The 13,278-nt window shown below is 52.6% G+C and overlaps 1 protein-coding gene across 1 annotated transcript in view; it reads left to right on the forward strand.

The window, feature by feature from the left end:
- coq9 (coenzyme Q9 homolog (S. cerevisiae)) overlaps positions 1 to 13,278 on the forward strand; it is a 56,632-nt gene that overhangs the window by 961 nt on the left and 42,393 nt on the right. Inside the window, exon 2 of the mRNA XM_068048943.1 lies at positions 10,765 to 10,903. Coding sequence (XP_067905044.1) covers positions 10,765 to 10,903 — 139 coding nt within the window. The remainder of the gene's footprint in view (positions 1 to 10,764; positions 10,904 to 13,278) is intronic.

A 13,278-nucleotide genomic window follows, 5' to 3' on the forward strand; every position in this document is an offset into this window, starting at 1 on the left:
GAACAGGACTAGGTCACCAAGCCCCTGGAGCCTGTTCCACCATTCAGTGAGATCATGGCTGATCTGTGACCTTTACCCCATATGCCTTAATAAACCCCTTAACAAAAATCTACCCGTCTCAAATTTAAAATTAACAATTGATCTGGCATCAATTGCCATTTGTGGAAGAGAATTCTAAATTTCTACCACCCTTTATGTGTAGCAATGTTTTCTAATTTCACTCCTGAAAGCTCTGACTCTAATTTTTAGACAATGCTCCTAGTCCAAAACTCCCCAACCAACAGAAATAGTTTCTCCCCATCTACCCTCTCTGTTCCCCTGAAGATCATGAAAACTTCAATCAAATCACCCTTCACCTTTTAAATTCCAGGGAATACAACCCGAGTTTTTATAATCTCTCCATGTAATTTAACCCTTGGAATCCAGGTTATCATTTGGTAAATCTAAGCTGCACTCCCTCCCAGGCCAATATATCTTCCTCAGGTGTGGTGCTGAGAACTGTTCACGGTAACTCCAGGTGTGGTCTAACCAGGGCTGTGTATAGCTGAAGGACACATTGTACAGCGAGCTCGTCACTGGTACCAGACCCATCAGCCGTCCATGTCTCCGCTTTAAAGATGTCTGCAAACGCGACATGAAGTCCTGTGACATTGATCACAAGTCGTGGGAGTCAGTTTCCAGCGATCGCCAGAGCTGGCGGGCAACCATAAAGGTGGGGTTAAAGCGTGGCGAGTCGAAGAGACTTAGCAGTTGGCAGGAAAAAAGACAGAAGCGCAAGGAAAGAACCAATTGTGTAACAGCCCCGACAACCAATTTTATCTGCAGCACCTGTGGAAGAGTCTGTCACTCTAGAACTGGCCTTTATAGCCACTCCAGGTCCTGCTTCACAAACCACTGACCACCTCCAGGCACTTACCCATTGTCTCTCAAGACAAGGAGGCCAAAGAGAGAGAGAATATAGCTGAAGCATGATTTGTACCCCCTCATATTCTAGTCCTCTGGATATAAAGGCCAGCGTTCCATTAGTCTGTTTGATTATTTTCTGTTCATGATATTTTAATGATCTGTGTACCGGGTACTGTGTACCAAGTCTCTTTGGACCTCAACTGTTTCTAGCTTTTCACTATTTAGAAAGTATCCTGTTCTATCCCTTTTAGGTCCAAAGTGGAGGACCTCTCATTTGCCTACATTGAAATCCATTTGTCACAGTTTTGCACATTCACTTAATCTGTCATTATCTCTCTGTAATTTTATGCTTCCATCTACACTGCTTACAACACCACCTATCTTTGTGTCACTGGCAAACTTAGATATGTGGCTTTGGATCCCAACATCTAAATCAGTAATAAATACACTGTGTGGTAGAGGTGTCAATATAGATCCTTGTGGGACATCACTAGTCTCATCCTGCCAATTAAACTACCTGCCCATTCTCCCTGCTCTGTCTCCTGCTGCTCAGTCAGTTTCCTAACCAGATCAATAATTAGGTCAATATCTAAATCTAGAATCTCAGTGGCTGTTTCATGGTTCTCCCTTTCTGAAACATGACATTGAATTTGATCATAGTATGATCGAATGTACAGCACTGAAATATGCCATTCGGCCCAACTGATCCAGGCTGGCAGCGATGCTCCAAATGAGCCTCCTTGCAAGTTCATCGTACCTTATCTGTGTGAACAAAGAACAGTACAGCACAGGAACAGGTCATTCGGCCCTCCAAGCCTGCGCCGATCTTGATGCCTGCTGAACCTAACACCTTCTGCACTTCCGGGGCCCATATCCCTCTATTCCCTTCCTATTCATGTATTTGTCAAGATGTCTCTTAAACGTCGCTATCGTATCTGCTTCCACCACCTCCCCTGGCAGCAAGTTCCAGGCACTCACCACCCTCTATGTAAAAAACTTGCCTCGCACATCTTAAACTTTGCCCCTCGCACCTTAAACCTATGTCCCCTAGTAACTGACTCTTCCACCCTGGGAAAAAGCTTCTGACTATCCACTCTGTCCATGCCGCTCATAACTTTGTAAACCTCTATCATGTCGCCCCTCCACTTCCGTCGTTCCAGTGAAAACAATCCGAGTTTTTCCAACCTCTCCTCATAGCTAATGCCCTCCAGACCAGGCAACATCCTGGTAAACCTCCTCTGTACCCTCTCCAAAGCCTCCACGTCCTTCTGGTAGTGTGGTGACCAGAATTGCACGCAATATTCTAAGTGTGGCCTAACTAAGGTTCTGTACAGCTGCAACATGACTTGCCAATTTTTATAGTCTATGCCCCAACCGATGAAGGCAAGCATGCCGTATGCCTTCTTGACTACCTTATTCACCTGCGTTGCCACTTTCAGTGACCTGTGGACCTGTACGCCCAGATCTCTCTGCCTGTCAATACTCCTAAGGGTTCTGCCATTTACTGTATACCTCCCACCTGCATTAGACCTTCCAAAATGCATTACCTCACATTTGTCCGGATTAAACTCCATCTGCCATTTCTCCACCCAAGTCTCCAACCGATCAATATCCTGCTGTATCCTCTGACAATCCTCATCATTATCCGGAACTCCACCAACCTTTGTGTTGTCCGCAAACTTACTAATCAGACCAGCTACATTTTCCTCCAAATCATTTATATATACTACAAACAGCAAAGGTCCCAGCACTGATCCCTGTGGAACACCACTAGTCACAGCCCTCCATTCAGAAAAGCACCCTTCCACTGTTCCCCTCTGTCTTCTATGACTGAGCCAGTTCTGTATCCATCTTGCCAGCTCATCTCTGATCCCGTGTGACTTCACCTTTTGCACCAGTCTGCCATGCGGGACCTTGTCAAAGGCTTTACTGAAGTCCATATAGATAACATCCACTGCCCTTCCTTCATCAATCATCTTTGTCACTTCCTCAAAAAACTCAATCAAATTAGTAAGACACGACCTCCCCTTCACAAAACCATGCTGTCTCTCGCTAATAAGTTCGTTTGTTTCCAAATGGGAGTAAATCTTGGCCTGAAGAATCCTCTCTAATAGTTTCCCTACCACTGACGTAAGGCTCACCGGCCTATAATTTCCTGGATTATCCTTGCCACCCTTCTTAAACAAAGGAACAACATTGGCTATTCTCCAGTCCTCTGGGACCTCAGTCCCTTGCCTCCCTCAGTATTCTAGGGTAGATCCCATCAGGCCCTGGGGACTTATCTACCTTAATGCTTTGCAAGACACACAACACCTCCTCCTTTTTGATAATGAGATGACTGAGACTATCTGCACTCCCTTCCCTCGGCTCATCATCCACCAAGTCCTTCTCCTTAGTGAATACTGATGCAAAGTACTCATTTAGCACCTCGCCCATTTCCTCTGGCTCCACACATAGATTCCCATCTCTGTCCTTGAGTGGGCCGACCCTTTCCCTGGTTACCCTCTTGCTCTTTATATACGTATAAAAAGCCTTGGGATTTTCCTTAATCCTGTTTGCCAATGATTTTTCATGACCCCTTTTAGCCCTCCTAACTCCTTGCTTAAGTTCCTTCCTACTGTCTTTATATTCCTCAAGTGCTTCGTCTGTTCCTAGTCTTCCAGCCCTTACAAATGCTTCCTTTTTCTTTTTGACTCGGCTCACAATACCCCGTGTTATCCAAGCTTCCCGAAACTTGCCAAACTTGTCTTTCTTCCTCACAGGAACATACTGGTCCTGGATTCTAATCAGCTGACGTTTGAAAGACTCCCACATGTCAGATGTTGATTTACCCTCAAACAGCCGCCCCCAATCTAAATTCTTCAGTTCCTGCCTAATATTGTTATAATTAGCCTTCCCCCAATTTAGCACCTTCACCCGAGGACTACTCTTATCCTTATCCACAAGTACCTTAAAACTTATGGAATTATGGTCACTGCTCCCGAAATGCGCCCCCACTGAAACTTCGACCACCTGGCCGGGCTCATTCCCCAATACCAGGTCCAGAATGGCCCCATCCCTAGTTGGACTATCTACATACTGTTTCAAGAAGCCCTCCTGGATGCTCCTCACAAATTCTGCCCCATCCAAGCCCTTAGCACTAAGTGAGTCCCAGTCAATATTGGGGAAGTTAAAATCACCCACCACTACAACCCTGTTACCTTTACATCTTTCCAAAATGGGGACAGTGTAGAGGGAGCTTTACTCTGTATCTAACCCTGTTTTTTTTCCTTTCTTACTCTGTATCTAACCCCGTTTTCTTTTTAAGGTGGCCTTTATACCCCAGGCCCCTTTTATATTTTTCATGTCGAGGGGTCCTTTATTCCTCAGGCCCCCTTTATATACATATTTACATTTTTAAAATAACTTTATTAAAAACAGATAAATAAACCAAAAACTCAAATTAAAATACCATTCTCGGCGTCGACGATGCACTCCAGTCCCTGTGGTGTCCACCGGCCGCGGAAGGCCTCAAGCGTACCAGTGGACAACGCATGCTCCTTCTCCAGGGACACCCGGGCGCGAACGTAACCGCGGAAGAGGGGCAGGCAATCGGGGTGGACGGACCCCCCGACGGCCCGCAGCCTGGACCTGTGAATTGCCACCTTGGCCAGGCCCAGGAGCAGACCGACGACGAGATCCACCTCCTGGCCCACGCCCCTCCGCACTGGGTGCCCAAAGATCAGGAGCGTGGGACTGAAGTGCAGCCAGAACTTGAGGAGCAGCCCCTTCAAATACTCAAAGAGGGGCTGCAACCTCGCACACTCCATATACACGTGGAACACAGATCGTCCAGGCCGCAGAAAGTACAGGCGGCCTGGGAGTCCGTGAAACTACTTAAAAGTCTATTGCACGGGACTGCCCTGTGCAACACCCTCCACCCCAGGTCCCCGATGTAGAGGGGGAGGACTGCCGCATAGAGAGACGTCCATCGGGGTTTCCCCTTGCCGCCAGATGGCAATGCGGACTACCAGGGCGTGTCCGGCTGGCTGGCGAGGGCGAGGAAGTGGAGAGTGTGCAGGAGCAGCCTGTACAGGAAACTCCTCCGCGCCGATTGGAATGGCACGGAGGGCATTTACGAGAGGCGGCTTGGGTTGTGCGGGACCGGCTCCCAAGGAGGGTTTTGGGGCCTGGGTCCGATGAGCAGTTCCAGCTGAGCGGGGTCAGCTCGGCCAGGAGCGCTCTGCACTCCCGACCCCCCTCGCCACCCACAGTGAGGGGTGTCCCGGGGGCTTCGGCTACTCCTCCGCCTGCCGGTCTGTCTCCGGAGTTGACCGCCCGGACAGCCGAGGCGCTCTCCTCCTTCGGCGGGGGAGCACCCTGACTGGAGGCGACCATGTTCCAGACTCGGAATAGATCTCGGTAAAAGATAGGCAACTCCCTCAGAGAGGCGCGGCTAACGGACACCGCCGGGAGCTGCGTGTCGTCTTGAAGGCAATGACACTGGCGGAGAAAATATGTTGCCGGTGCACACCATCTGGGAGGACGCTCGACGTACAGGTATCTCTGCAGGGTCCGAGGGCAGAGAGTCGCAGCCTGGGTGCGGAAGCACACCAGCGACTGGCCGCCCTCCTCGATCGGGAGACTCAGGACCGCAGCAGAGACCCAGTGTTTCCTCTTGCCCCAGAAGAAATCGACGGGTTTCTTCTGGATCTTGGTGGCGAATGCAGGGGGCGGGGCCAAAGTGTCCAACCGGTACCACAGCATGGAGGCAACCAGTTGGTTCTGACCAGCGCTCAGTCCCTGTAGGAAAGCACTCGGTGCAGTCCTGTCCAGCGCCCCAGCCGAATGGTGACATTCGCCTCCAACACCTGCCAGTTTGCCGGCCAGGCTTCCTCAGCGGGGCTAAGGTGGAGTCCCAGATAGAGGTGCTCCACGCAAAAGGTGTCAACTCCTCCGGCAGGGAGTCCACCCGCCACTGACCCACCAGGAGACCGAAACATTTCTCCCAATTGATCCTCGCGGAGGACACGGCAGAAAAGGTCTGCTGGCAGTCGCGCATCCTTCGCAAGTCATTGGGATCTGTGACTGCGAGGAGCACGTCGTTGGCGTAAGCCGAGAGGACGACCTGCAAGGCCGGCTTGCGCAGAGCCAATCCCGTCAACCTCCTGCGAAGCAGGCACAGGGACGGCTCCACGCAGATGGTGTACAGTTGGCCGGACATGGGGCACCCCTGACGCACTCTTCTCCCAAAGCGAAGGGGCGCCGTCAATGACCCATTAACCTTGACTAGACACTCTGCGGCGGCGTATAAAAGTGCGGCCCGATGCCAAAAGCGCACAGAGTCCCGAAAAGGTATTCGTGATCCACCCTGTTGAACGCCTTCTCCTGATCGAGGGAGAGAAAGACGACCGACTGACCAGTCCTCTGGGAAAGATGGATCATGTCCCGGACCAGGTGGATGTTGTCCTGGATAGACCGGCCCGGGACCGTGTAGGACTGGTTGGGTTGGATCATGTGGGCCAGCACGGAGCCCAGGCGGGTAGACATAGCCCGGGCAAAGATCTTATAATCTGTGCTGAGGAGGGAGACCGGACGCCAGTTTTTAAGCAGGCAGAGATCGCCCATCTTCGGCAGCAGGACGATGACCGCCCTGCGCCATGAGAGGGGCATCTTCCCGGCCGCCAGGCTTTCCCCCAGGACCCGCGAGTAATCGTCCCCCAGGACATCCCAGAAAGCCCTGAGGAACTCCACGGTCAGCCCATCCAGCCCTGGGGATTTGCCCCTCGAGAGCTGGTGGAAGGCGCCATTCAGCTCTGCCAACATGAGCAGAGCCTCCAATCCTTCGGTGCCCTCCGGGCTGACCTGCGGCAGGTCCTCCCACAAAACTCTGCGCGCATCCTCGCTGGACGGATCCGGAGAGAACAACGCACTGTAAGAAGTACGGACCAGGAGGCCCATTCCCTCCGGATCCGTGATGGAGGATCCGTCGTCGGCCAGCAGCTCAACGAGCTGTTTACGGACCCCTCGCCATTTTTCCAGCGAGTAGAAGGGTGAGGCGCGGTCCAAATCTTCCAGGATCTGGATCCGCGACCTCACGTACGCGCATCGGGACCCTATGAGCTGCAGGTACCTCAACGCGCCCTTCTCTTTATACCCCTGCCACAGGGCCGGGTCCGCGACAGCATGACCGAGGCGGGACTCCAAGTCAAGCACCTCCCTCTCTAGGCGCCCGATCTCGGCTTCCCGCCTCTTGGTCGAACCCTTCGCATACCCCTGACAGAAGACGCGGATGTGAGTCTTGCCCATATCCCACCATAGCCTCAAGGAGGGGAAACCCCCCTGCTTCCTTCTCCAGTCGGCCCAGAATCGACGGAACGAATCCCAGAATCACTCGTCCTCCAGCAGCCGGTTGTTAAAGTGCCAGTACGCGGACCCCACCCGCATGCGGAGCGGAATGAACTCCGCCCACACCAGGTGGTGGTCCAAGCACGGCTCCAGCCGCGCGGAGGCTGCCGAGACGCACACCTGCGAAAAGTAGAGGTGGTCGATTCGGGACCCTCCTCCTCCAGACTTCCACGTGAAAGCGCTGGAGTTGGGATGGAGATTCCGGCAGACGTCCACCAAGTTGAGGGAGCTGATCAGTTCCCTCAACTTCTCCACCGACGCTTGGCCGCACTGGGGACCGGAGCGATCCCCCACCTCGAGGGTACAGTTAAAATCCCCCCCGAGGATGATGCACTCGCCGCTGTCGATGGAGCTCAAGAGAGCGGACACTTCTTCAAAGAAGCGCGCTTGCAACGCGCCGGGCCTGGGCGCGTACATGTTCACAAAGTGGAGCGGCACACTACCCAGGCGAATGGCGAGGTGGAGCAAGCAGTCCGGCACGAGCCCCTTGACCCCCAAGATTTCCGGCTGCAAAGTCGGGACCAACAAGATAGCCACCCCTCTAGAAATAGGGGTAAGGTGACTCATGTATACCCCACCCTGCCACTCCAGGAGCCAGGTGGCTTCATCTCCCGGAACGGTGTGGTTTTCATGCAGAAAGCTCACCGCATATCTCCCTTCCCTGAGGACTGAGAGATTGTGAAATCTGCGGTGAGACCCCCAGCTGCCGTTGATGTTGAGGCTGGCTATGGTTATCTTCATGTCAAAGGTACTTAAAACCCGTCACCAACACCTCACTGTGAGGAGGGAGCGGAAGTGCACCTGGCCTTCCACTCCCCCAGCAACCCATTGAGGAACGCATTAAAACGGCGCCTCTCAACCAGTTTCACGCCTGCACACTTGCCCGCTTTCTTGAGGGCGGCACAGACGGACTGAATGATTAGCGCCAGACTCGACCAACGGCCGAGGGCCAGCTGAACTTTATTGCGGCAACCCCTGAAAGCCGCAAGGAAATCCCGGAGTTCCGCCATGGGGATGAGAGGAGACTCGGTGGGAGGCACGAGGGACTCCACCACATCACTGGCGATGAAATCAAGGTCGTCCTTCGTGCCCCACACCGAATCCCCATCCTCCTCCGGGTTGTCACCGCCAGCAGCCGACACACCCACCACACACTGTGGGGCGGACGTCCCGGCCGTGCCAGCTGGTCCCGCCTCTGTCACGATCCCACCCCCCCAGGATCGATGGCGGAGGAGCCCTCTCTGGGTTCTAGGATGGAACTGGAGCCTGTGGGCGCCAGCGGTTCAGGACCCCCCTCCACCTCCGTCCCCAGGCCAATCAGCGGTCCAGGGGAGATGGAAGTGCCCGACTCCGGAAATCCAGCCGGAGGCGGAGAGAGGAGGACATCTCCTGCCCCGCCAGCGCCCACAGGACCAGCAGTTAGGGAATTACACAGATTGGCCTCTGGGTCGGGTACATCCCGGACAGGAGCGTCAGGTTGTTGGGAGGGCGGCCCCTCACAGGTCTTGCTCTCACCCAGGGCACCCAACCCATCGGCCAAAGGAATGATTTCTCCCGTGGGGTCCACAGATTCCCCTACCAAGGGCGGGCCCTCCACCTCTCGATGTTTATTTTTCCTCCGCGCCTTCCTTCCACTTGGACGGGCACTCCCCACCCCGCCGGAGGCCGTGAAGACCACAGCCTCCGGCACTGACTGAACAGTATCTGGTGGAGGTGTAGGGGGCGGTGGGAGGAGGTGCAGCGGCGCCACCCTGGGCTGCCGAGGTGGAGTTGGCAGCCGGGAGGTTGGGGCAGTTCTCACGAACATGCCCCATCCCCTTGCAGACATGGCACCTTGCCCCGTCCAAGGTCCAGAAGACGCGGTAGGCCGTCCCCTGGAACTCGACATTGAAATGGCCCTCTATGACCTCCTCCCGCGCCAGCTGCATGAATAGCTGGCGGCGGAAGGAGTACATATGCCGGAGGCTGTTATCCTGAAGACCAAGCGGGATTGGAGTGAGCCCCGTCTTTACCTCCCCCAGATGGTGCAGGTGGGGAAGGAGGAGCTCACCAAGAATGAAGGGCGGGACATTAGATAAAATGACCCTTTGCGCAGTGGCGTCCAGGGGGCCCACTAGCAGAAAGGTCCCGCCCACGGTGAGCCCCTTGCTCAGAGCCAGGGACACCGCCCGCTCGGTCTTCAGGAAAAACACTGTCTTCCCGTACAATAGCCGAAGGGCCAACAACCTTGGCCTTTACCTTAACATATGCCTCTTCGTCATGTTCGGATGGACGTAGCTCTTGACCCCATACTTTGATGTTATTAGTGCAAACGGTGACGTAGCTGCAGCAGCATACGTGCGAGAAGGCCCCACCACCGAAGAGGGACTTGCCATGGGGGTCGTAGAACCACGCCCACCCTTAAGAAATAAACTAACAGCTTTTAAACTAAAGCAATATGATGGGAGGGGTGGGGGTAGAGGAGAATAGGGGTGCAAAGGAAAAGGACAAGGAGAGGAGAGGATAGACAGCCGAGTGATGGGAGGGAGAGATGAGCTGCGAGGATGTTTCTGTGGTTCGGTGGTTGGAGTACCTTACTTCAGAGTTCACAGTCCTGTCTTCTAGTTAGAGGCGGGTTCTTCGCCCAGGTCAGCTAGAGCCGCCCGGTTCTCTCTTTTCCGTTGTTCTGTAAAGACTGTGAAGACTTTCTTCACCCGGGCAGCTCCAGCCATCCCGAGCCACACGGTTGGGGGTGGGGAAGGAGCCCCTTTTGTGCAGGATGGAAGGTAAACACAAGAGCAAGTACAGGGGCTCCCTATAGAATTTGGCAGCCCCATCCCTGGATCTTCCGGTGCCTCCTCCCTCCCCCAACAGTCCAAAAAACAAACAGTTCTCTGGTGCTCCAACACCCACCTCTCCAAAATGACTTGCAGTTCTCCTTTGTCTTTGAATAAAGTACAACAGTTCCACAGTAAATGCAGCTGTCTCCACTCTGCTGTCTCCTCTCCAGTTACTCCACTCTGCTGTCTCCTCTCCGGTTGCAGTTGCAGCAACATAGGTGCATCTGCTCCCCCTGATTGTAGGCAGGAAGTGCTTCCCAAATTGCCGAGCCAATCCCAGTGCTGTACCTGTCCTGGGAGTGTATGATGGGGACAGTGTAGAGGGAGCTTTACTCTGTATCTAACCCCGTGCTGTACCTGTCCTGGACTGTTTGATGGGACAGTGTAGAGGGAGCTTTACTCTGTATCTAACCCCGTGCTGTACCTGTCCTGGACTGTTTGATGGGACAGTGTAGAGGGAGCTTTACTCTGTATCTAACCCCCGTGCTGTACCTGTCCCGGGAGTGTTTGGTAGGGACAGTGTAGAGGGAGATTTACGCTGCATCTAACCCAGTGCTGTACCTGTCCTGGGAGTGTTTGATGGGATCTGTGGGTTTAATGTTCTTTGTCTTGATTGAATGGGAGAACTGAAGCCCATTTTCTCTCCCACCAGCTAGTCTGTACTCCCGTGATGGGGTGCGCAGGAGTCTGCGAACATCAGTGTACTTGAAAATGGTCGGTGAGGAACAGCAGCCCTTCCAGCATCCCCAGAGCTCAGCGACAGGCACAGCGGCCCAGGAGCCCTACTCCAGGTACAGTCAGCTGCTCTGAATCTAGTGCAGATGAGCAGTACATTCACTATATTGTGTGGGCTTTGACTTCACAGGACATTAAAAGAATCATCTCAAGTGGATCATAAGAGAAACTAATGGGTATTATTGGAAGTATAGATTTTAAAAATCAATGCAAAAGAACCAGAGAGGGAGATGAGATGAAATTCCTTTATTCAGCAAGTTGTGAACTGAAATGCATTGTCTGAAAGAGTGTTGGAAGCAGATTCAGTAATAACTTAGAAAGGGGAATTGGATCTCGATTTAAAATGGAAAATGTGCTGCAGGGGAAAGAACAGGGAAATGGAATTCATTGGATTGCTACTTCAAAGAGTCGGCCCCGAGCCAATCTGGTCCAGTACAGCTACAACACTGGCATTACCTGACAATGTGGAAAATTGCCCAGATCCACAAAAAGCAAGACAAATCCAATCCAGCCAATTACTGCCCCATTAGTCTATTCTCGATCATCATCAGCAAAGTGATGGAAGGTATCGTTGAGAGTGCTATCAAGAGGCAGCTACTCAGCAATAACCTGTGGACTGATGCTCAGTTTGGGTTCCGCCAGGGCCATTTGGCTCTAGACCTTGTTACAGCCTTTGTCCAAACATGGACAACAGAGCTGAATTCCAGAGGTGAGGTGAGAGTGATTGCCCTTGACATCAAGGCAGCATTTGACCAAGTATGGCATTAAGGAGCCCCAGCAAAACTGAGGTCAATGGGAATCAGGGGAAAACTCTCCACTGGTTGGAATCATACCTAGCGCAAAGGAAGATGGTTGTGGTTGTTGGAGGTCAATCATCTCAGTCCCAGAACATTTATGGGCGGCGCAGTGGTTAGCATCGCAGCCTCACAGCTCCAGCGACCCGGGTTCAGTTCTGGGTACTGCCTGTGCGGAGTTTGCAAGTTCTCCCTGTGTCTGCGTGGGTTTCCGCCGGGTGCTCCAGTTTCCTCCCACCTCCAAAGACTTGCAGGTTGATAGGTAAATTGGCCATTAAAAATTGCCCCTAGTGTAGGTAGGTGGTAGGAGAATGGTGGGGATGTGGTAGAAAATATGGGATTAATGTAGGATTAGTATAAATGGGTGGTTGTTGGTCGGCACAGACTCGGTGGGCCGAAGGGCCTGTTTCAGTGCTATATCTCTAAATAAATAAATAAATCACTGCAGTAGTTCCTCAGGGTAGTGTCCTAGGCCCAGCCATCTTCAGCTGCTTCATCAATGAACTTCTCTCCATCATAAGCTCAGAAGTGAGGTTGTTTGCTGTTGATTGCACAATGTTCAGCACCATTTGCAACTTCTCAGATACTGAAGCAGTCCATGCCCATAATGCAACATGATTTGGACAGCATTGATGCTTGGGCTGATAAGTGGCAAGTAACGTTCGTGCCACACAAGTGCCAGGCAATGACCATCTCAAAGGAAAGAGAATCTAACCATCTCCCCTTGACATTCAACGGCATTCCCATCACTGAAACCCCCACCATCAACACCCTGGGGGTTACTATTGACCAGAAACTGAACTTGAGTAGCCATATAAATACCATGGCTACAAGAGCAGGTCAGAGGCTGGGAATCACCTCCTGACTTCCCAAAGCCTGTCTACAATCTATCAGGCACAAGTCAGGAGTGTGATGGAATACTCTCCACTTGCCTGGATGTGTGCAGCTTCAACAACACTCAAGAAGCTTGACATCATCCAGGACAAAGCAGCCCGCTTGATTGGCACCCCATCCACAAATACATACTCCCTCCACCACCGACGCACAGTGGCAGCAGTGTGTACCATCTACAAGATGCACTGCAGCAACGCACCAAGGTTCCTCAGACTGCACCTTCCAAACTCGCGACCTCTACCAACTAGAAGGACAAGGACAGCAGATGCATGGGAACACCACCACCTGCAAGTTCCCCTCCAAGTCACACACTATCCTGACTTGGAACTATATCGTCGTTCCTTCACTGTCGCTGGGTCAAAATCCTGGAACTCCCTTCCTAAAAGCACTGTGGGTATACCTACCTCACACGGACTGCAGCGGTTCAAGAAGGCAGCTCACCACCACCTTCTCAAGGGCAATTAGGGATGGGCAATAAATGCTAGCCTGGCCAGTGACATCCCTTGAATGAATAAAAAAAAGTTGCTTTGATGGCTGGTGTTATCTAGGGCACCATAAACATTGAACAGATATTTTGTGTTTGTCTGCACAGTAATGGGGAATGAGAAAATGCCACCGATATTGATCAAATGGGAAACTAGCTGCTGGGTCAGTTGGTGTCAGCTGGGGCACAAGCTGGAGCGCAATGCTCCTGCTCCCTACGCAGTACATCCTGCTAGGAGGTGTATGCGTCTGGTCTGTCT

Source organism: Heterodontus francisci, chromosome 17 (assembly GCF_036365525.1).
Source record: "Heterodontus francisci isolate sHetFra1 chromosome 17, sHetFra1.hap1, whole genome shotgun sequence".
Taxonomy (NCBI): Eukaryota; Metazoa; Chordata; class Chondrichthyes; order Heterodontiformes; family Heterodontidae; genus Heterodontus; species Heterodontus francisci.